The sequence below is a fragment of the Notolepis coatsorum genome, assembly GCF_963971535.1.
Source record: "Notolepis coatsorum genome assembly, chromosome: 9".
NCBI lineage: Eukaryota > Metazoa > Chordata > Actinopteri > Aulopiformes > Paralepididae > Notolepis > Notolepis coatsorum.
Genome location: NC_140173.1, coordinates 122,935,156 through 122,959,946, shown reverse-complemented (window position 1 = coordinate 122,959,946; position 24,791 = coordinate 122,935,156). Strand labels below are relative to the sequence as shown.

Sequence of the window (24,791 nt, the reverse complement as noted above, 5' to 3'; positions counted from 1 at the left end):
AAGCTCTAACAACTTGCTCTTCACAGTCTTGCACATTGACCCATCCACATTGAAGAGTGAAAGGCACTCCTCTGTCACTCTTCTCTCAAGGGATGATTCAAGTTGTATCATACCAGATCCCTCTGCTAGGTCCACCAGGGCCGCTAGTCCTGATCTCTCCATATGGGCCACCTGCATATGAGCACCAGAAGGTGCGCAGCTCTTTTCACTTGCAAAATTCCGTCTCTTATTCCTGTGGATGGTTGCAGTAAGAGGCTTGATCTTGGTGAACACCCGCTCTTGCAGAAAAGTCTCAACCTGGGATCTGGAATTGCAGTCTTAAGGTCATGCAGTAACTCTGGTAAGGCGACGAGGCCAGACTGTAGTGACCTCAGTGTAGGTGAGGAGATGTCAAATGGATCAGCTTCAAAATCCCTCATGCATGCCTGCAGGTCCTGAACTGCTTGCTCATCCTTCTTTATCCTCGCTGGCTGGCATTCGACATGCTTCCTGTGACGACACTGGCACTGGAGGCCCCGCTTCACACTTCACCCTTGCAACGTTGTTTGCATTCTTTGTTGTTGAGAACAGTTGTTTAATTTTTTTTTAAAGCTGAGTCCATCCTTGCTTTAGCTTTGAGTTCAGATTCATAGTTGTTTCTATCCAAAGATTGAGGGGCTGGCAGGAGTAGGGTAGCCCTGTCATTGACTGGGTAAAGTGATCGTTGAAGAACTCCATTTGTTCATCTGACAGTGAAGAGAGCATTGCCCAGTAGTCTGGCAACCACCTCCCATAGTCATGGTTGTCGTATGCCATCAGTCCTGGCAGCATGTTGTAGGTTGACGACATTGTACAAGTGGGTCAGACATCTCCAAGAACGAGACCCAAAAGTCCCCCATGTCTGTGCCAGGCTTCTTATAAACTCTGTTGATCAGCTCCTTCATGTCGCCATCATTCTCAAGATCACAGTAAGCTGTCTGTAGAGCCTCTTGAGTTTCAGTCAGTGCATTCCGCAGAATGTTGAGGTTCTCCTTGATGTCTTCCGATAGTTCTTTGTGCTCAAGAATCTTTGACAGTTGATTTTGGATAAGAACCTCTCTCAAGAGCAGGATGCACCGCACGCCCCGTCTGTAGTGCTTTCCTCGTAGTGCTTGGTCTACCGACCCCTCCACTACTACCCCTGCTGTAACCAGAGTGTCTGCCATTCCAGAGCCCTTGAATCTCTTGTAGATGGCATAGATGTAGGACATCAGCTGGTGGAAAGCTCAGAGGATTGGGATGATGTCCTTGAACATTTCTGGATTCTCCGCCTTGAGCTGAGTGATCGTCTTGTAGGTGGGCAGGTCACCAACAAGAAAGGAGAATGGAATATTCTTCAGCCGCATGGCCTCCACATGTTTCACCATGATGTCATTCACCACTGACTTGCTTGGAGGTTCATTGTATGTTGTGTGGTAGTAAGGCTTGCTCTTGTTGGGTGGTGGATGACAGCAGGACTGGGCACCACTGTATCCTGGAACTCGCTGCTCTTCAGGTGGTGGTCTTGTACCATGATTGTCTACACGAGACAGTGCATGTATCACAGAGCGAGCACGCTGCGGAGCTGACCCATCCACTGGTGGATCTACCCTGGGACAAGCAGGTGGCTCACTCTTGCTACCAGGGGGGGCATCTGTACTGACAAACCGTTGTCAGTTCTGCACACTTCTGCTCCACATCCATCAGAGCCCAGTGGTCATAGAGGAGCAGTATATCTGCATAGCTGATGCAGACACCACTCTTGTGCAGAGTGTCTACCAGATCTTTACTCCTTGTCATGCCATGGACATTTTTACGCCCAGGTTGATAGCAGTGGTAGTGCGCTGTCCAGTGAGGTGGTACATTCGGACCCAGAGTTTTTGTTAACACCAAAGTAAGATAAATAAATAAGTAGCGCACAAGGGTTAAATTCGGCTCAAGCAACTAACCTTGCTAGCTTTGCATACAGAATACTATTTTATGTTAGGCTATAGTGCAAAATAATTGTTGGTTCATTATGAAAACGTGATGGTATGAACTGGACACCATATTCTCAGTAGCCTACCCTATTTAATGGAAAACCGCAAATCAGTAACTGTTGTTTACACACAAACATTGACTTTATTGACCTCAGAGATTACTTCTGTGTACTTAATACTGTATATTATTCAACTCATCATGAGCAGAGCTTTCATTCGAGCCTAATATGAAGGCTCTGTGACGATTTTGAAAAAGATCCATTTTGGAGCTCAAAATTGGCAGCCATCTTGCATTTGAAGGTCAACAATAGGTCAAATCATTATATAAACATATGTATTCCTTGATCAAAATAAGCTCTGAAACCATGTATTGTGCATCATTGTAGGTCAAACCATTAAAAAGTTAATTTCCACGGCAGCCATTTTGGATTTTGGTCTCTCACGAATTTTCCCCACCTTTTTAAAAAATACACCCCGGCTAAATTTGTTTATTAACCCTCCTAGACCGCTCTCCACGGTCACGGAAGTGCCACAGATGACCCTACTACTATGGGAGTCTGAGCAGTTTGTCCAGATTTGAGCTGTGAAGATCAAATGCTTGAAATAACCTTGATGGCTGATGCTGGGATTAGACGACACTAAAAGATGATCTGTGCTGCCAACCACCATTGCCTCAAATCTGTTGAGTCAGCCAGGACTCACTCAGCCCCATCCTTAAAACCTATCAGGAGGAGGGCCATATCAGGCCTAAACGGTTGCAACAGTTGTGATTGGAGGATCAAGAAAAGAGGGCAGAGTTTGAGATAGGTCAATTGGGCTACAAGTTACACCACGTGAACCTACTGGCGTAAGTGCAACAAACCTTTGTTTCCCTGTGATCCGGCAGCACCTCTCTCTCCTGCAGACAGGAAGGAGTCATGTTACAGCCAATGAGATAAGCCCGGTTGTCAAACTGTTGACTAGATGTTGCCCATTTCATCAATATTTCTTTTTTTTATACACTTTTTCTCCACATTTTCAATTTTTTCTCCCATCCCAATTTCGTATATCCAATTCTTCCCTCCCCTGTCTTGAACGTTGCTAGACTATGCCTCCCACAGGTCGGTTGTAGTGAGGACAGAAGCCTTGCACCACGTGTCCCCTCCGGTACACGAGGAGGCAGCCTGTCGCATCTTTTCACCGCAGCAGCTCGAACTCTCAATGGCGAGGAGTAACGCGCGGGAGGCTCACGCTGTCCACAACGTCAAATCCCCACCCACCGGCTTTCCCACCCTCTAACACTTGCCAATTGTGTTAGTATGAACGACCGGCCAGCCGGTAGCAACACAGAGAGCTGAGCTCGAACCCAGCGTCTCCTGCGTTAGAGGCGAGCGCCTTGCCCACTGCGCCAATCAGCCGCTCCCATTTCATCAATATTGACTGTATCAGTTCATCAGTAAACAACACTGTTCATTATGTTCATAATCCTCTTAATGTCATGTAGGCTACAGTATACACACCTTTAGACCCAGACTGCCCTGGCTCGCCTCGGAAACCTTGTGGACCTGGTTGACCTACAATGCAACAGTTAAATGATAAGTTCAGAATGTTGGACCCCCTAGCCCTATTTCCTACTTACCAGTGATGTTGTCCATCAGTAATTCTTTCTCAGCACAACCCAAACCCATGCTGTTCTTCATACTATAGCCTATACCCCGCAGCTCTAGCTAGTAGGCCACTAATCCAATGTAAAGTAATGGGGGCCATGCTTCAGTCTGTACAAACACTGACATTGGGTCTCATTCCCGAACGGATTTACGACCAAACATTTCCTCTTAGGCAGATTTCTGCCCATTTAAGACATATTAGGGCTGGTAGCGCGATTCCCCAAATTTTCCTGAGATCAGATTTGAGCGTGGCTGAGAGCAGATTTTAAGAGTGCTGAGGAGCACACTTATGATTGATTGACTAATTGAAAATGTTATTAACTTGACAGACTGTGTTCTCATAGTGATTCCTTTATGTCAACGCTACAGGCCTCCTTGGAATTAATTACTTAATCATAATTAAAATAAATATGACAATATTTGTACAATAAGAAATTACGCATTTGATGTCGGAAAAATAAATAATATGGATTAATCTGATCACAGGGCAGCTGGATTATTATCTGAACCAGCTATTTTGGACAAATGTATAATTACTTTAATTACTCAGATATTCAAACACAATTATGCAATTATTGTGAAATGATTGAAAATAATAATTATTTAATGCCTTCTGTGGAATTTGTATTTCTTATTTGTTACATATCTGTTTTAATGGTATACAATGGGACAGACCTTTGTTTGATATAAACCTGCATTCCTTCGAATATATCATTAATCAATTAAACTTATATTGAAATACACTATATAGCCTATACACCAACACTGAAATGATAAATAAATAAATAAGAACTAAAGCTAATCGGTGGAAATAGACTGCATTAATATTCCATAACAAGTCTTGTGTGCGCCAGTATGGCCTACGTGTCTAATGGGTGAACAGTATAGGCTTAATATATTCTGGTTGCTTGTTTCATTGGGATTTAGTGGATGCTATATGTGTGTGCTCTGCCCTGCGTACAGTATAGGTACAGTCTGTATGTATGCGGACTGTGCCTGTACTGTACGTAGGGCGGAGCATGTGTGTGGTGTCTGCTGGGTCCTAATGAGGCAAGTCATTAATGGAATGATGAGCCTATACTGTGTTCATTCATTACGCCGTAGGCTATATATATATTATGTAAACAAGACAAACGTCTTTCTCTGGTCTGCATCCCCTTAACAATTGTGTGTATTGAGCCGTACTGTATTGTACCCATTCTGCAATCTCTTAAATAAGGTTTTCATTCATTCATTCATATACAGTACTGCGCGCGCGCGCGTGTGTGTGTGCGCGCGCTGCGGCAGGTGTACCACGAGCTGTACTATATATGATGCCAATACATTAATCTAATCTAATTTTGATGCGTCGCAAGCAGGGCTTGACGTTGACACCTGCCCACCTGCCCAATGTGGGTAGAATTCGTCATTGGCGGGTAGATGCGTCATTCTACCCGCCAATCGGGCGGGTGGTTTTTTTTTCTAGGAAAAAAAAACATTGTAGTCTACAAAAGGCATCTGGAATAATGAAGTCAATCCAGCTCATACTATATAAATACTACAACTCCCACAGGACTGGGTGCGCACAGTGTGCTCATTCATTGGCCCATCTACTTCGCCCGGCCCCTATCGCGCGCGTCGTGTTGCTTCCGTGTTGTGTGTCTGGCAGCTGACAGCTGAACGAACGCTGTTAACATTAATAGCTCAACTGGTTACAATACAGACAGTTAGCTAACGTTACGTTACAATGTGGCGGCATATTGTGGGTGTGAAAAGACCCGGTGAACCAAACCACCAACAAACAAAAAATAGAAAAGATAATGAGACCGAGTCCGAAAACACGAACAAAGTAGAGGAGGCGAATAAAAGAAAGCGGGTGTTCATTGAAAAGTGGCGCTCAGGTCGTGAGTGGCTAGGATATGACAAGATCGCTCTGCTAATCTACCAGGGGAATCCGACTGTTTAATTAAAACAAAGCATCGCGAAGGCCCGAGGTGGGTGTTGACGCGATGTGATTTCTGCCCAGTGCTCTTAATGTCAAAGTGAAGAAATTCAATGAAGCGCGGGTAAACGGCGGGAGTAACTATGACTCTCTTAGGGTAGCCAAATGCCCCTCTTATTTTATCACACACCACACTACTGACACTTTGGAATAGATATTATTTTAGCACACACCACACTACTGACATTTTGGATTAGATGTTATTTTAGATGTTTCTGTTCAAATAAAATCATATGTCCAAACAAATGCTTGCAGTTACATTGTCCAATGACCTATATTTATTACTTTTTGGCTGGGGGCGCGAGTGCAGGGATTTTTGGCTGGTGGAAATGCTGAGTGGCTAGTGACTTTGGAAAACCACTAGCCACAGTGGCTAGTGAGCCAAAAAGTTAACGTCAAGCTCTGGTCGCAAGACTCGCAAGGCACTTCCGCCATTCCATTTTCACGCGGCTGCGTCACTAGTTGCCTTACAAGGAGCTCTGGATGCGTTGTTTTGTATGCAAATGACCTAGACGGGAATGCGCGTTCGAGTTTAAGACATGGTGTCATTCCCCAAGCAGATGTCACAGGTGCGACCGTTTGAGCCACTTAAGACATATTACCAGCACGTTGGGGACTCAGAGTGAACTTGTCATGAATTCTGTCTCAGTCGGTTCCAAGATAAGTCTTCCAAGAGAACTCTTTGGAAAATTTTGGGGAATGAGACCCATTGTCCTACTCCACACTGCACCCAAAGTAGGTTTCAGTGTTTAATTCAAGGGCTTGTACAGACTGGAGCATGGCCCCATTACTTTACATTGGTTTCGTGGTTTACTAGCCGGATGTGCAGTTATCCAGTATGAAGAAGAGCATGGATTGTGCGGAGAAAGGACTCTAGCGAACGACATCATTGGTAAGTACCTCTAATGGGTTGTTGTTCTAAACCAACAGGACACAGAGAAACTGACCTGGTGCTCCAGAGAGTCCATGAGTTCCAGCTGGGCCTGAAATACACAAGAGTTATTAGAAGACCAAGACTCGCTGCCTTCTATCATATTCATACGACAGTCTCAAAGCCTTTTACACCAAATACATTTAAATAAAAAAGTAAATCACCCAGTAGTAACGTAAAAATCAATATTGGCAATAATACAAATGTATGTATAAATACTGTGTGTGTGTGTGCGTGGGGGGGGGGTTAAGAGATGAACACTGTTAACTGTGAGATCAGATGATGAGATGAACAATAACTTATTTGTCTAATAACCAATGTGTTTGAATTGTGCCTATTCTAATGTTGAAAGCTTGAGACATTATGTGGGAAACCTAAGATGGCCATTACCAAGCTCAATTATGTGTAATAATTAGCACGTTTTGCATTGATGCAATTAGTTGCACAAAATGTGATATATTTGTAGTCATTTTGTCCACTCCAAAATGAAGGAAGGAAGTCACTCTAAAAAAACCTCAAGACATTATATAACACATATGAAATGAGCATATTGTGATTTGGTATCAATAACATTTGACATTTCTAGATCTATAGATGCATAACAAATTGCCCTTTCAGTGATTGATTCGTTATTTCTTTAAATGTATCAATACAAATGATACACTTTCTTATTGGTCCAAAGCTCTTGTTTCTGGATGTAAAGTATCATGAGGCAGTGGTCTTCCTAGAGGGCACAATAGGTAACTAGACTCATGCTGTCCCTGGCCAACAGCAATGGGGATACCCCCAAAGCCCCCATTTCCTCATGATCCAACAAGCCATTGAGGAGTAATTCACATGTTCAGTTCAGTGAGAATAGTTGCACTGTGAGGCAACAGAGTTCCACAGGCCTCCTCCTAGCTCTAGTTGGACAAACATATTTAAAAGTGTCATCTAGGTTTTATAGCCCAGAAACCGTATGACTGGCAGATCCAACAGAATTTTCCAAATAGGTTTGTCATGTGAGCAAGGAGGCCTGCCAGGGTATGAGCCATTTGGCCTCATGGTGGCAGTATTCTGACAAAACTAAAAATATGAACTCAACAGCTCGTTCAATCATGACTACCTTTGAAATGTGTTGCCCCACTGTGATATACTACTGATGTATCATTATGTATTATGTAGATTGTTTATTGATTGATTGATTGATTGATTGATTGATTGATTGATTGATTGATTGATTGATTGATTGATTGATTGATTGATTGATTCGCCAAACTGTATGACCCCCAGATCCAATTGAGTTTTTGAAGAATGCACAGTAAACCATACAGTGTTACTTGGAGAGTGAGGTCAGTTTAGTACAGTGGGGCAAGCAACAACAACAAAAAACTCCAAGACTTCACCCTGAACTGCATGGAACTACCATAACTCTGACATGACATGTTTATAAAGGTGAGACTCCTTGTGGTTCCAATTAACCCAGTTTCGTTCAGATATTATATTGAGGTTAAAGGTCAAGGGACTCCATTGTGAATGACATATTCTCCTGTTAACTTTGGAGCAAAATTCCATCCCTGTCTTGGTACGTTAGAGATCCTCAAGATCTCTACTCTCAGGTGAGACTTCTATCTTCTTGCCCACTACACTGACTACAGCCTCCGAGAAAACAGTAATGTCAGTAAAGTTTTTCCGGTGGGACAGTCAGTTTTAGAGAGTTGAGACAATGAGGGCTATCGCCCTCTACAAGGATGGACAAATGCGAATGCATCTTCTAATCTTTCATTCACATGGAGGCAGATGAAAGACGTTTCATATTTTTATAGGATTAAAATCTATCCTCTATTATAATGATCTCACCTTTGGGCCCAGCTGGGCCGACAGGTCCCACAATACCAGGAGACCCGGGCTCCCCAGAATTACCTGGAGAAACAAACACAAAATACATTCTGGACTCAGCTCTATGAGCCTTTTATGCGTTTTATGACCCATAGTTAGTGATTAGGATCATCAGTAACTAGTGATGTTTTGTTAAGGCAGTGAATGTAAGTGATGGTACCTTTGTCCCCTTTCTCTGCAAAGCCTGAAAGTCCTGGTTCTCCTCTGGGCCCTGCTGGGCCCTCACGACCCCTGAGGCCCGGAGGCCCCTCCAAACCATGCTCACCTGGTCAGACATACAGTATACAGTTACACACAGATCAAATCAATGGCCAAGACTATGTACTTATATCCAGAGTAGGAAACAAATGCATATAATGTTTATTTATTTATGTATATTTATTTGTTTATTAGTTATTGGTTTATAGTATATATTTATTACTTTCCTATTTGGTGTAAAAATGCATTGTCCTTGTTATTTATTTGTTTGTTTGTTTGTTTGTTTGTTTGTTTTATCCAAAGGTCATAGTAACCAGTGTATTTATAAAATACTCACTTTTGTTATTTTACCAGCAAGACTGTTAAGTAGAATAGAACCTCTAAAAAGCGGTTGACTGTCTGCCACACTGTTTAGTAAAGTAGAAAAAGTAGACAAACTCACCAGCCAAAGCCAAAATGGCCATGTATTGGTAACTGGTGGCTGGCGTTAATTTCCCCACAATAAAAAATTATAGTATGGGAAGCCACTTAACACTTTCCGTGCCACTCACGAGATAACTCGTGTTTTTTTATAGGTGGTTGAAAGCCACTCACGAGATTTTTAGCGATCTGAAATCATATTGCATCACCCGAGCCTACCCGAGTATAGCCGAGCGGCGCCGGCGATCATTGTGGAAAAACGATTTATTTGAAAACGATTCATAAAAAGGCAGACGAATATCAACGTTGTGGAATATTCCAGTAAAAGGCGATTTTCATAGAATGCTCCAGAATGGGCTGTTTTTTATCTGAATACGGGTGCTTTTCTAAATGCTCTGAAACGGAAATGCCACGATAAAAAAACAATCTGCCTTGACAGCACTGACTGGAAAATAGTCTTTGATAATGCGATGGGCAGATTAGACACATAGCCATAATTTAAAACATAGATTAGGCGATATTAATGTTAACATTGGCGCCGATGGTGGCATTCAGCCGGTAAAAAGGAAAACCCGGCGTGGCGCTCAAAGTGTTAAATGCAAATGTACAATATTCGCCTGTTAAGCTGCAGCCCTAATTTTCAGAAAATCCGCCTAAAAGTACATGCCCAAGTAAATGGAAGATTGCTCCACTTCTACAAGGTCAATTTGCATGTTCTTGGTATCTAGGAACATCTATGGACCTCAGGGAATGTATCCCCAGTGTCAGAAATATTGTGTCTGTTACTATGCTTGAGTAAATAATAATGAAACAAAGGAGAATATAAATTATAATGTTTCTCTGCATCTTTGACAGTGAATGAACACCATGCTAACATTGCGGGTGATCAGATTTCGCTCACTGAGCTCATTCAGCACCTTCTTGAGATCAAGTGTCCAAAGAATCTAAGCAAATTAATTTATAATATATAATAATATAATATTATAATATAATAATTAAAGTGGAGATGATTTACAGTGGTTTTTGTAGATACAGTACTGCATTTTGCACATGCAATTTGAATAATAATGCATTTTAATATAGAATATAGAATATCAGGCCTATAAATGACCTTATTATGGCCATATTATTATTATTACCATACATCTATGGATAGGGCCAAATCTCCTCTTTCCAATGGCAGTGTTAAATCTGGATTTAGTCATTGCCTCGCATGCTGAAAATATACACTTTGACTGCTGTTTTGATAGGGTTAGGGTCTTTACTCGTGGCTACATTTGAAAAAGAAACACAACATTAATTAATACGGTCTGTATTGGTCGATTTATGACGAGAACAGCAGGGTCCCCCAATTTGTGAGCTTAACAGGAACCCAACCTGAGCGTGACATGAGAGCAAAATGGTCGCTGTCTGAATACGGTCAATAGATTGCTGTACCTGCAGTTCCTTTCTGACCCTTGGGTCCCTCAGGGCCTGCGTGGCCCATGGCCCCTGGAGCACCTGGCAACAAAGGTGAGCAGTATTAGAAAACTGACATTGCAGCCCACAGAGACACTAGAATGACTTGATACCAGTAAATAATAGTGAAGATAAATGGTTAATATCAAGAGACAGTTATCGTATCCTTACCTGGAAGTCCAGGGAAGCCACTATCACCTGTGGCACGGATGAAACATTACATTGATTAATAATATTACTCAGCAGAACACTAACTAATAAGACAAACTAAATCTGAAAATGGTTTTAGAATATTTATTTAGAGTAATCATTTCTCTCTCACACTAACCTTTCAATCCAGGACTCCCTGGATCCCCTGAGGAATGACCAGATCACACGATTTTCAAAACAGAAAAATAGGGAATATACAGAGTTTATGAGTTAATGGAAGAAATTGCGAAAATGTATTATAATTTATAATACAACTATAGTATCCCTGTGTTGTTGTTTTTCTCACACATACCAAACTATAGAAATCACTATAGAATAGAATATAGGATAGTAAAACCATAGGAACACTATAGTGATTCAGCATACATATCTATAATATTCCACTACAGAAATAATATGGTGAATCACTACAGTATTTATATGATACATCTATAATGTGTGTGGGGAAAAAGGTGTAGGAATTCTATAGGTTTTACTATAGTTTTTTTTTTTTTTTTTTTATTATCTTTCTTCCCCTCCTTTTTCCCGATTTTTCTCCCATCCCACCCTTCCTGGTTGTTGCGTACTTTCCCCTACTGTTGGTCCGGGAGACCGGAGACTGTCACATGCTTTCACGTGTCACGTGCAGCCTGGGGCAGGCCAACCTGGCCGCGCAGGTTCTCACCGGGGAGAGTGTAGCGTGTGGGAGGCCACACTATCTCTCCTCAGTTCCAACCCTCGCTGAGCAGGCGCCCCGACCGAACTGTAGGGGTCGATGTCCACAACGCCCAGGACCCACCCTTCAGCTTTCCCACCCCCTGATACAGCCAATTGTATCAGTGTGAGAGGCCAGCCAAGCTGATAGCAACGCCGGGAGCTGGATTCGAACAGGCGAATCCTAGTGTCTCCCGGTGTTGGTGACGAACGTAATCTCCGTGCGCCACCTGCCCCCCCCCCCAGGTTTTACTATAGTTAATTTTCTTATGGGATGCTAAATCTTTCAGTGGAGATCTAACCTTTAGGTCCAGGCTCCCCTCTCACTGAGGACACTAGCAGAGCTGGAAGAGGCATGAAAGCACAGACAACACCAGTTCAGTGAACATGGACAAGATATCATGGAGATTAGAACAAGGAAGGCATTTCAGTCATACATACAGTACATTGATGAAGGCTACCAGTAAGTGCTGAAACACGTTGACTGTTGCTGTGCATAAAGATTATTACGATTATTAATAAAGATTATTCTCTGGGATGCTCATGGGTCTGCACCCAGACCTCTTTGGAATGTTTTGGAGCGCATGTGTGTGTGTGTGTGTGTGTGTGTGTGTGTGTGTGTGTGTGTGTGTGTGTGTGTGTGTGTGTGTGTGTGTGTGTGTGTGTGTGTGTGTGCTGGGGTGTGTGCTTGCGTGCTAGGGCTGGGTATCGGTATTTGATCCACAATGTCCCAAATTCCATTTGATTTAGATTTGATTAAATTTCAATTAAATTAGGCTTAATGGCGCTGGTTTCAGGGGGCAAAAATATGTCATTTGGTCGACTGAGTTACATAGTAGTGCATCAGAAACTCAGCGCAAGACAAAACTAGAGACACCTGCAGGGCAGGAGGTGAAATAACATTCAGTGAAAATCTTCACACGTCCACAAAAAAAAGATAGATATTTTAAGAATGGATTCAAGCAGCATCTGCGGAACAAGAGTGAATCAGAGAGACACAAGGTGTGGGAGCGAGTCCAGCTGGCTGCACCTGACGTCATTATACTCATTAGGTCAGAGATGGGAATGTGAGCCAGGCGGGCTGCCAAGTGTGGCAAGCAAGCGTTAAGCACCTCATGTCGAATGTTGAGAAACGCAGCCTCAAGGCCGGGGGAGATTCATCTCCATGTGAGAAAAGTTACACCCAATTTGTCTCATAAAGAGAGTAGATTTTACACAACAAGGATTTTGTGAGTGGACTTTTTTGCGATTGTGACAGAGCGGTTGTTCTACTACTCTATTGCCCTCCATCTGTTTTCCTTCGTCTTCTCTCTCTCTCTCTCTGGGCTCCAGCACCCTCTTCCTTCCCCTTCATCCTCCCATCTGACTAATTGTACACAGTGCCTGGAAACACAGTTTACTTATCGCAGCAAACAGTTCACACCAAACTGTGCAATATTTTGGATATGTGCTCATTTGTGTGTCAGAAAAGTCATTGTGTGCCTGGAAATAAACTGAATCACCCAATTCCGTCCCTCCCGTCCCTCCCGTCCCTCCCGCCCCTTCCGTCCCTCCTGTCCCTCCCGTGCCTCCCGTCTCTCCCATCCTTCCCATCCCTCCCATCCCGCTCATCCCTCCCGTCTCTCCCGTCCCTCCTGTGCCTCCCGTCCCTCCCGTCTCTTCACAGGCTCTGATGAAGCTCCCCTCCCACATCTCCCAGAATGAAGAGGTTCTGCGGTTCTTTGAGACCAAGGCGGAGGACCTGAACCCTCCCAAAGAGTGAGTGTTGTTGGCTGGTCAGCCTGTTTACACTGTTAGCATAATACACACACATCTCAATTGGCCAATGAAATAATTTATGAACACCCTCAAACTTTAAATATATCAACCACTGCCCTCTGGTGGATTGTAGGAGAAGTATCTCATGGCTTGTGTACGTGTGTGCGTGTGTGTGCGTGCGTGTGTGTGTGTGTGTGTGTGTGTGTGTGTGTGTGCATGTGTGTGTGTGTGTGTGTGTGTGTGTGTGTGTGTGTGTGTGTGTGTGTGTGTGTGTGTGTGTGTGTGTGTGTGTGTGTGTGTGTGTGTGTGTGTGATCACCTCTGAATGACTGCGACTGCATTTCAACTCTCATCAGTTGCTGGATGTTCCTCTGGAGGGCAATACTGTCCACAGCAACACCACCAGCACCAAAACCACCAGCACCACCACCACCAGCACCAAAACCACCAGCACCACCACCACCAGCACCAAAACCACCAGCACCACCACCAGCACCACCACTAGCACCACCAGCACCACCAGCACCACCACCACCACCACCACCAGCACCAAAACCACCAGCACCACCACTAGCACCACCACCAGCACCAAAACCACCAGCACCACCACCAGCACCAAAACCACCAGCACCACCACCAGCACCACCACCAGCACCAAAGTCAGTACTGAGGACGGTGCCAGTGCCAACGCCAATGTGGGTGCCAGTGGCAGTCCCGGTACCAACACCAGTACCGAGATGGGTGCCAGTTCCAACACCAGTGCCAGTGCCGCCACCGATGTAGGTGCCAGTGCCGCCGCCTATGTGGGTGCCAGTGCCAACGCCAATGTGGGTGCCAGTGCCGCCGCCAATGTGGGTGCCGGTCCCACCGCCGATGTGGGTGCCAGCGCCAACGCCAATGTGGGTGCCAGTGCCAACGCCGATGTGGGTGCCAGCGCCAGTGCCAGTGCCAACACCGGTACCGAAGTGGGTGCCAGTGCCAGTGCCAACACCGGTACCGAAGTGGGTGCCAGTGCCAGTGGCAACACCGGTGCCGAGGTGGGTGCCGGTGCCAGTGCCAACATCATTACCAAGGTTGGTGCCGGTGCCAGTGCCGATTCCGATACGGGTGCCAGTGCCGGTGCCGATGTGGGTGCCGGTGCCAATGTGAGTGCCGGTGCCTGCCCCTGCATTCAGGTTCAGGGTGTTGTCAGTGTGGCCCGCGCCCCCACCGTACAGGCGACTGGTACGGGCGGAAAGGACAGAGGCCTCAGACTCCAGGGCAGACACTCGAGTCTTCAGCTTCCTCACGTCCTCAGCTGAGGAGGGATAGTAAGAGAACATTCTGGTGGTTATTATTAAGATGTACAAGTACACGCACCCATGTAAACACAGAGGAGAGGACAAACTCCAGAGAGTCTTAGTCCGAAGTAAATTACCGGAGCACACAATGGTTGCAAACTGCACGTTGTATGAATAGTTGTAATGAGTTTCGAATCCAGTTATGTGTGTAACTGGCAACTTAGATTAGATCTTGTTGAATAGTGCAAAGCCTATGAAACTCATTCATGTTTGATATAATGTACGGTTTGCAACCATTTCCTCAATGGAACATATGAAGACACATCTGATTAAACTGTGGCCTTCCTATTTTGGAAAAGAACACGTATGATGGTTTTTGAGGGGTGAAACCCTTGCCCCATTTGATTGGAGACTGGCGAGAGTAGGCAGCACAGGGCCAAGTTTCTCAATACTAAAGCAATCATGAAATTATGGCCTGTATTAGTCAACATCATGTCAGACCATGTTTAAATAGGGCCTAGGTTAAAAGAAAAGTGAACCAAGCGTACTTCCATAGTAATTCATAAAGTGGTTGTATTATTGACGTGGGCTCTAATCATTTACTTTGTAGCAAGACTCTGAAGATTATCTGCTCCTCAAGACATTCCCAGATGGGCCTATTTTCCCTCTATGTGGGCTGGTTTGAATGTGTGAAACTTCCCCCTACATCACACAAATGAACACTTTAATATAGCAGGGGATTTTGTGTTTTGCATTTTGGTATGTGCTGTGTTATGTCTTGGGTTGAAACGGACGACAGTGTGTAGTAAAATATTGCATTTCTCTGTGTTGTTTACCAGTCATTAACACTTTGATTGCCAGCCGTGTTTTCCTTTTTACCCCCTTGAATGCCACAATCCGCTTCAATGTTAACGTTAATATCGCCTAATCTATGTTTTAAATTATGGCTATGTGTCTAATCTGCCCGTCGCTTATCAAAGACTCATTTTCCAGTCAACATTGTCAAAGCAGATTGTATTTTTATCGCTTCATTTCAGTTTCATAGCATTTTGAAAATCACTCGTTTTCGCGGAAAAAACAACACATTCTATGATAATCGTCTTTTACTGGAATATTCCAGAACGTTGTTATTTGTCTGCCTATTTATGAATCGTTTTCAAATAAACGCTAGATGATCGATAGTATATGTGTGCGCACGCACGCTCGTGCCGCGCGCTGATAATCGCTGCTCTTATTTCCTGATGGCTTTTACAGTCAAAACAGCTATATCACATATAGGAGAAACGCTTATATATCTGTAAAAACGAGTCTGATTATCCTAAGACTGATAACATAGATTCCTTACCTGAGGTCAGATGGTATCCAAATGGTTTATTCCAATTTCCGATCGCCATTCAAAAAAATCGATAATTGTATTGATCCACCGTGTGTACAGTAGAACACATATTCGCCGTGGCACCAAGGCTCCAGAATGAACTCTGGTAGACCCCGGTTACATCAGTGAGAAGTAAAATGTGGAGTCAGAAATCCGTTCTCCCATTCACTTTCATTGAGTCCAATCCAAAAGGGTGATTTACCATCTGGGAGACGATAGGGGGCGCTCTTTTCACATCTGAGCGCCGGCGGTGCCTGGATCTCCAACGGTAGGCTCGCTTGATGCAATATGATTTCAGAACGCTAATAATAATAATAAAAAAAATTAAAAAACCCGAGAATACTCGTGACGTGGCATTCAACGGTCGGGGGGGGTAAACCAGAGAAAAGCCGTGAGTGGCTTACAAAGTGTTAATGACCTGTGGATTTTCATAGACTCAAATGGTTTTGATGTGGATGAAATCAAAGTGAAAATCCTCTCCGAAACAGAGATTACAAAATGATATCCTGTGATCAGTTTAGTTGTAGATCTGTGCACATGGAAGCCAATGGAAATACAGTAAAGAGAACCAGCACTCTCTAGCCTGTGATGTCATCAGGCAACCATTTCTGGAGAGTCTCTGTTCACAGTGAGTAGAACACCAGCTCTGTAGGCTGTGATAGTACTCTGCACCAACGTTGTGGTTTTTGACAGTATCCAGGGTGATTCTTCCAGGAATACGGATAACTACTACTACTACAATTAAATTAAACTCAGTTGGCTCCATAAGCTCCAAGTTTACTTTCTATTTATTTTCATGTAACGGAAAGTGTCTCTTTTGTAACATAGGTTGTCCATTTGGTTTGTGATCTAGCTTTGGGGAGAGAGGTTCATATTCACAAATACTGACTGAAGTATTCAAGATCATCAGAATAAAGACAGGTTCATATTCTCAAATACTGACTGAACTATTCAAGATCATCAGAATAAAGACAGGTTCATATTGAATACTGACTGAACTATTCAAGATAATCAGAATAAAGGCAGGTTCATATTGAATACTGACTGAACTATTCAAGATAATCAGAATAAAGGCAGGTTCATATTCACAAATACAGACTGAACTATTCAAGATAATCAGAATAAAGGCAGGTTCATATTCACAAATACAGACTGAACTATTCAAGATCATCAGAATAAAGGCAGGTTCATATTGACAAATACAGTACCGACTGAACTATTCAAGATCATCGGAATAAAAACAGGTTCATATTCACAAATCGGAATAAAAACAGGTTCATATTCACAAATCAGAATAAAAACAGATTCATATTCACAAATACTGACTGAACTATTCAAGATCATCAGAATAAAGACAGGTTCATATTGAATACTGACTGAACTATTCAAGATCATCAGAATAAAAACAGGTTCATATTCACAAATACTGGCTGAACTATACAAGATCATCAGAATAAAGACAGGGCAATTATGTTTGAGGGTGGGTTTGTTTTCCCTCTTTGATTGTCAAATTGTACTACTTTTCCTCTGACACCTGTGGAATTCAGACTAGGTTTTTCCTCTCTAGCGTTCCAACAATCTAACTCAGACCAGCGGACCATGTGGTGCTTGCACACTGGCATGAGAACAGGATGCTGGCTGCCATCCCTTGTTTCTTGGCCAGTGTGGTCGTATGTACAGTATGACTCACCCAGAGCAATGAGGCCGAACAGCAGCCCCAGCAGGAGCAGGGAGAGCAGGAGCAGGCCAAGGAGCCACTTCCACCAGGAGCACCAGTCTGCACAACAGAAACAGCCTGCTCCTCCCCCATAGTCGTCTCTGATCTCTGACGGACGGATCATACAGGCAATTAATGATGCTCTCAAATGTTGAAACCTTCATCACTAAGGTATTCATCATCACCTTCGTAGTCAAATAGTTGACTATTTTCGTCATTAGGGTATTATGTCTATGTTTATGTTTTATTAGGATCCCCATTAGCTGTCTTCCTAGTCGATTAAGATTTTTTTCAGTCAGGTAGTTTTTTTTTTTATGTTATTGACCATTAATCTAGAAATATGCTAATATAAAGCACAAATATGCTCTGGTTTTTAATTAGCACCAGATGTCCTTCTGCATGATAGGATCCATCAATTAATTGAATCGATGACTAAGCAAATAGTTGATTTAACTGACCTATCTCAAGCCTCACCCTCTTTTCTTGATCCTCCAATCACAACTGTTGCTTCCCTTGATTGGAGGATCAAGAAAAGAGGGCAGGTTTTGAGATAGGTCAGTTAAATCAACTATTCGCTTAGTCATGGCGCTGTGACTGGGAATCTCTTCCGCCAAGAACCTAATGATAACGACCCAATGTTCAGCACACATGTAAGCAAATGCCAAATACCTGCATATGTTGCTTTGTCTTTCATTAGTACTCCAGACGATCCATCTGTCAACACAAATATTACAATACAAATTAGCATTGTGGTCATTTACTTTGAAGCTTTTCAGTATTGACGAGACGTTTATGTTGCTTGAGAATTGTCTAGGTGTTCCTCACAGTAGGTGTTGGCAGTCTCGCACTTCAGCGGCGTTGTTTCGCTGTAGCTAAACACCTTGTCTTTCTTCAAGGAGTCGCCAGACAGTGACCCTGTGGAAGCAGACAAAAAAACACATTCAATAACAACAATGTGGAATTAAATTCCTTTAATTTAAATCGCAGCGTTATTATTGTGTCTCCGTTGCGATTGCGGGCGGTGGCATGATTCACATTCCGTGTTGAAATATCGATGGTAATTGTTATGATAAAGAGCCTTCCGCACACTGTGTTCATGCTGATACATCCTGGAAATTAAAGGTTCCTTGGAGTCTGTGGTCTCTGGTATGATTATGTACCATTTCAATTCATCTTGTCCTACACACCTGCTCACTGTGGAACTTTACATTTGTTGCAAAGTTACTTGAAATGAATGACGTCAAGGAGGCAGGCATATTTTATGCACAGGGGCAGGCCTGCTTTTGGGTGTAAAAAGGACTGTTTTAAATCAATGAATTACATTAATAGACCATCATGACGTAAAGTATGCCTGCCTCCTGTATTGACGACATTCATTTCAAGTGCAGTTGTTCTGAACCAGAAAGGCTGGGAGACTGAATGCACACACTCCCACGCAGCGTTGTCTCTATGCCTGTACACCACAGCCTGCTGAACACCTCTGCCCAAGAGAGAAGAAATCTGTACCAAATTAGGACATCCGCCGTGGCCAAATTATTTTGAAAGATGTGGCTAGAACATTGAATTGGGTGTATACAGAGAATCGCTAATAAAGATTAAACTTGTCAGAACATTTATAAGTTATGCAGAGATGTAGTTATCAGAAAAGTAAACTGACTATAGTTCTATGTCTTTTCATCATACATTAATGTCTGCATTCATCTCCGTTTCCATGGACACAGTGAATAATGAACAAGGCTGCACAGACGCCATGAAATTAAAAGATGTTCAACTCTTTCAAGGGACAAAAATAATTGGGGAACAATAAATGATTCATTCAATATGTTAAGGAAAAATAATATGATCAGTGGTCAGTTGTTTCACAGTGGAACGTCGTCCAACTGAATGATCTAGGAGGCTCACATGCACACTCCTACACAGAAAGTTGGACGGCGTTCCACATGTCAAACAGGCTGTGACATACAGGCATGCGTGTGGCTCATATGCTCTAGACCTTTTCAAATGGCATTGTTTGGGTGCTAGCACTGCTAGGTGACAACATCATAGTTCCAGTTGAACATCTGGTCTGCAATATTTAAACAAACAAAACAAAAACAAAAATGAAATTCAGTATATTGGCAACTGTTTACATTAGTTTTAGCACCTTACTGTACAGGGTTAGGTTATTCCCTATCATGCTGTATCTGTCTCTCACCATTGTTATTCTCTTTCACTTTCCAGATGAGCTGGATGTGCTTTTAAGCTCCTTCCCAGACGGCACCCCCTGGTGCTAATGGGTGACTTCAACCAGACTCTTCAAGTCTGCCACAGTGGTCTCTCTCCTACAATCCTTCAAACAAACCACTGCCATGCCTCCCACCCACAGCTCCCTGGACCTCATAGTCTCCCATGACTCCAGCATAATTAACACCACTGTAACTCCCCTCCATTTACATTTACATTTACATTTACATTTAGTCATTTAGCTGACGCTTTTATCCAAAGCGACTTACAAGTTCTGTACGACAAGCCATCAGGAAGGGCACAACTCTATCAGCTGAGCAACAATGTTCATCAAAGTGTTGAGTGCTACAGTGTAGGTTAGTTTATTAGGACAAGTGCATGACAGTACGGTTAGTTAGGGTTAGATTTTTTTTTTTTTTTTTTTTAATTCAGATAATGGTTGAAGAAGTGCGTCTTTAGTCGACGGCGAAAGATTGGACGTGATTCGGCTGTCCTAACTGGGGTGGGTAGTTCATTCCACCATTGTGGGGCAAGGACTGAGAATAGGCGACTTCTCTTTGATGACCCTCCCGGAGCTTGGATAGGAGTAGGTCTGAGGCGGCCAGAAGATGCAGAGCGTAGGGGTCTTGAGGGTGTGTAGTTAGAGACCATTGACCGGAGGTAGGCGGGAGCGGTTCCCTTTGCTGCACGGTATGCTAGGTCGAGGGCCTTGAAGCGGATTCGTGCAGCAATGGGGAGCCAGTGCAGGTCCCTAAGAAGTGGGGTGACATGGGCCGACTTCGGTAGGTTTGAGATCAGGCGGGCCGCTGCGTTCTGAATGAGTTGAAGAGGCTTAGTGGCAGTGGCCGGGAGGCCAGCGAGCAGTGCATTGCAGTAGTCGAGGCGGGAGATGACTGTTGATTGGACGAGGAGTTGGGTGGCTTCTTTTGTCAGGAAGGGGCGTATCCTTCTGACGTTGCTCAGGAGGAATCGGCAGGTTCTGGTCGTCGCTGCGATGTGAGCAGAGAAGTTCAACTGGTCGTCGAGGACAACACCAAGGTTCTTGGCGGTCGGGGACGCAGTCACAGCTGTATTCTCGACTGTGATTGAAAGGTCGGTTAGGGGGGAGGATTTGGCCGGCAGGTGGAGCAATTCTGTTTTGCTTAGGTTCAGTTTGAGGTGGTTGGACGTCATCCAGGCTGAGATGTCGGACAGACAGGCCGAGATCCGCTCAGAGACGTGGATATCTGAGGGAGGGAAGGAGAGGAAGAGTTGAGTATCGTCGGCATAACAATGGTAGGAGAAGCCATGAGACGTGATAATGTTACCCAGTGATTTAGTGTAGAGGGAGAAGAGAAGGGGTCCTAAAACCGAGCCCTGGGGGACACCCGTCCGCAGGGGGCGGGTGGCCGACAGGGTCCCTCTCCATGACACTTGGTAGGAGCGGTCATTGAGGTATGATGACAGCCATGTCAGCGCAGAGCCAGCCACTCCCATTCCTGCGAGGGCCGCAAGGAGGATCTGGTGGTTGACTGTGTCGAAGGCTGCAGATAGATCTAGGAGAATCAGGACAGAGGAGAGGCCTTTCGCTTTTGCTAAGTGAAGTGCCTCTGTGACCGCAATGAGGGCTGTCTCTGTGGAGTGACCAGTCCTGAAGCCTGACTGATTAGGGTCTAGGAGGTCATTCTGTAAGAGATAAGCAGTAAGTTGGTTGGATACAGCACGTTCAAGTGTTTTAGAAAGGAAGGAGAGAAGAGAGACAGGAGGGTAGTTGCCTATGACGGTAGGGTTCAGGGTTGGTTTTTTTATGAGCGGCGTGACTCTGGCTTGTTTTAGGGAGGTGGGGACCACCCCCGAGTTGAGTGAGGAGTTGATGGTTGCAGTTAGGAATGGGAGGATGTCTGGTGCTATGGTCTGGAGGAGTGGGGAGGGTAGCTGGTCCAGCTGGCAAGTAGTCGGACGGTTTGACGTTACCAGTGTCAGGGTCTCTGCTTCTGTAATGGGAGAGAAAGATGACAGAGTGAAGGATGAGGTTCTCGATTCAGCATTTGGAATGGGTGGGGGTTGGGAGAAGGAGCTGCGGATGTTCTCCACTTTTTCCTCAAAGAAGATCGCAAAGTCTTCGGCAGAGAAAGATGAGGGAGGGGGGGGTGGGGGGGGAGTGAGGAGGGAGGACATGGTAGCATGCAGTTTGCGAAGATTCTTGGCAGAGGCCTCGATCCTATGGTGGAAGAAAGAAGCTTTGGCATTAGTGATGGTTTTGGAGAATGTTAACAAGAGGTTGTGATATGTGTCGATGTCAGCAGTGAGGCGTGACTTTCTATACTTCCTTTCAGCTGCTCTCAGGACCTGTCTTTGTTCTCTCACTGGATCTGTCAGCCATGGACTGGGTGGGGAACGGCGGGCAGGTTTCTCAACGAGGGGACAGAGCTTGTCGAAGGAGGTTGCAAGGGCTGAAAGGAGGGTGGAGGTTGCCATCTCTGTGGAGAGAGCAGAGAAGGTGTCACTCAAAGGTAGAGCGGATAGTATGTCAGAGGAGAGGGTGGAGGGGGATAGGGAGGGCAGGTTGCGTCTGAGTGAGACTGTTTGAGTTGGGGTGAAGACCTTTCGGTTAAGCATGAGAGTTAGTGAGAAGGATATGAAGGAATGGTCAGATACATGTAGGGGAGTTACCGTGGTGTTAATGATGCTGGAGTTACGGGAAAATATGAGATCCAAGGAGTTGCCTGCTTTGTGGGTGGGAGGCATGGCAGTGGGAGTCAGGTCAAACGATTGTAGGAGGGAGACTACTATGACTGACTGAGATGAGTCAGGCAGGTTGAAGTCGCCCAGTAGAAGGAGAGGGGTACCATCTTCCGGTAAGGAGCTAAGAAGCATGTCCAGCTCATCTGTGAAGTGATCGAGTGTACCTGGAGGGCGGTAGAGTGTAACAATGGTGAGATTGAAAGGATTAGAGACAGATACTGCATGATATTCGAGAGAGGAGAGTGACAGTTCTGGGAGTGGTGTTACGTTTGTAGCCCATGAAGGAGATGTCATGAGGGCAGTGCCTCCACCCCGTCTGGAAGGTCGAGGTGTGTGAGTGAAGTTATAGTTTGTAGATAATGCTGCAGGTGTTGATGAGTTATTGGGGGTTATCCAGGTCTCAGTTAGAGCCAGGAGCTGCAGATTTAGACTATGGGCGTAGGCAGTAATGAAGTCAGCTTTCTTGACTGCTGATTGACAATTCCATAAGCCTCCCCGTACTGTGACAGGTGTATTAGTGGCTGTAGGAGGGTAGGAGAGATTAGCCGGGTTGCTAGCAAACTGGCGTGGATGGGTAGAGTCAGTTCTGGAGGAGCAGATTGTGGATATAGGTATGAGACACATTGTCTTGTCAAGAGTGGCAGGGAGGAAGTAGAGAGATAGCAGTGTGGGAGGGAAATATAGGATTATGGTGTACTTAGCACTGGGTGGATCGGTGGATCCCTCGGCGGAGAACTCCAGGAAAACTCCTCCTCTTTGTCCCTCTTCGTTTCTCGACGCTTCGCTGACGCTACACCAGCAAGCCTTTAAATCGCTATCACTATCACTAATTAGTGCTGTCTTAACACCTGGCCCTTAATGGGGGCACTTAACAAAACAAAATGACCGTTTTAAACACGCCCCTTTAATCAAGTCAGCTGGTTCCTCACTTTTAAGATTCACTAATAAACTTAAAATGGCTTACCCTAGTTTTCAGTATAAAGCAATGTTTCTCAGTGAGTGTGTCCTGTCCTTCCTTAACAGAGCCCAGTACAGAGTGATTTCAACACAGTGTGGACCTCTGCTTTTAAACAGGGCAGGCTCTTAATGGCTCACTCAGCAAATCAGATGCTACTAGTAAACAGGAAACAGTCCCTTAATGGGGGCACTTAACTAAACAAAATGGCCGTTTTAAACACGCCCCTTTAATCAAGTCAGCTGGTTCCTCACTTTTAAGATTCACTAATAAACTTAAAATGGCTTACCCTAGTTTTCAGTATAAAGCAATGTTTCTCAGTGAGTGTGTCCTGTCCTTCCTTAACAGAGCCCAGTACTACTCTCATGCTAAACCCCAAACCACCTACTCCAACTCAAACTGTCTCATTCCAACGCAACCTACACTCCCTGTCCCCCTTCTCCCTCTCCTCTGACATCCTGTCATCTCTACCCTTGAGTGAGACTTTCTCTGCTCTCCCTTCAGATACAGAAACCTCCACCCTCCTTTCAGCCCTCTCAACCTCCTTCCCAAGCTCTATTCCATCACCAATGCTTGACCATTGACCGCGGCTGACAGATGCAGTTAGAGAAGAAAGACAGAGCCTGAGAGCTGCAGAGAGGGAGTGCAAAAAGATCCGCCTCACTGGTGACATCCCTACTTATCATGACCTCTTGTCAGCATTCTCCAAAAACATTACTACTGCCAAAGCCTCATTCTTTCACCATGAGATTGATGCCTCGACTAAGAACCTCCACAAACTGTCCTCCCTCCTTAATTATCTAAACTTGTTGTGCAATACTTATATATTATATATATATTATATTGCCTCATACAAGTGTATTTATTTGATATAGATGATGCTATCTCATCATATTTTCCTTTTATATGTAATTGTTATTTAGTTTAGTTTATTTATCTTGTTTTTATCTTTTTCTTTTTTTACTCTATTGCTGCTGGTCTCTGAGAGATACCATACATAATATCGTTGTACGCCTATAATGACAATAACGTGTGTTGAACTTGAACTTGAACTTACTACCACAAATCAAAGTCTTCTGTTTTCCTAAAGAAACAAGTCAACCAATAAATACAGGACACCGTCCGCAAACTCGTCCATACTGGATATTTTCAAGGGCCATGAGCATAAACCACAGCACAAACATGGAAAAGGTCTACATGCCCCATTGGAACGGAATACGCTGCGTGTCCATGAGGGGGCAGCGGAGCGCTGACTCACCACTTCCTCCCACCAGGGTGGTTCTGCTGGTGAAGTGCTTGCCGCTGTCTTTGGCCAGAATAAGCACCTCTGTGTCTCTCTTGGCATGGACGTTTTCCTTCTCCAGCATCA

At 44.3% G+C, this 24,791-nt stretch overlaps 1 protein-coding gene across 1 annotated transcript in view; it reads right to left on the bottom strand.

The window, feature by feature from the left end:
* The window catches only part of col17a1b (collagen, type XVII, alpha 1b), an 83,639-nt gene that overhangs the window by 43,795 nt on the left and 15,053 nt on the right, over nucleotides 1-24,791 (bottom strand). Inside the window, exons 13-26 of the mRNA XM_084321707.1 lie at nucleotides 24,681-24,791; nucleotides 18,346-18,435; nucleotides 18,190-18,234; nucleotides 17,494-17,628; nucleotides 13,468-14,445; nucleotides 11,694-11,735; nucleotides 10,817-10,843; nucleotides 10,660-10,686; nucleotides 10,468-10,530; nucleotides 8,573-8,677; nucleotides 8,374-8,436; nucleotides 6,551-6,586; nucleotides 3,476-3,529; nucleotides 2,839-2,874 (exon numbers count right to left, since the gene is read on the bottom strand). The exon at nucleotides 24,681-24,791 is cut by the window's right edge and continues 48 nt beyond it. Of these exons, the coding sequence (XP_084177833.1) occupies nucleotides 2,839-2,874; nucleotides 3,476-3,529; nucleotides 6,551-6,586; nucleotides 8,374-8,436; nucleotides 8,573-8,677; nucleotides 10,468-10,530; nucleotides 10,660-10,686; nucleotides 10,817-10,843; nucleotides 11,694-11,735; nucleotides 13,468-14,445; nucleotides 17,494-17,628; nucleotides 18,190-18,234; nucleotides 18,346-18,435; nucleotides 24,681-24,791 (1,812 nt within the window). The remainder of the gene's footprint in view (nucleotides 1-2,838; nucleotides 2,875-3,475; nucleotides 3,530-6,550; nucleotides 6,587-8,373; nucleotides 8,437-8,572; nucleotides 8,678-10,467; nucleotides 10,531-10,659; nucleotides 10,687-10,816; nucleotides 10,844-11,693; nucleotides 11,736-13,467; nucleotides 14,446-17,493; nucleotides 17,629-18,189; nucleotides 18,235-18,345; nucleotides 18,436-24,680) is intronic.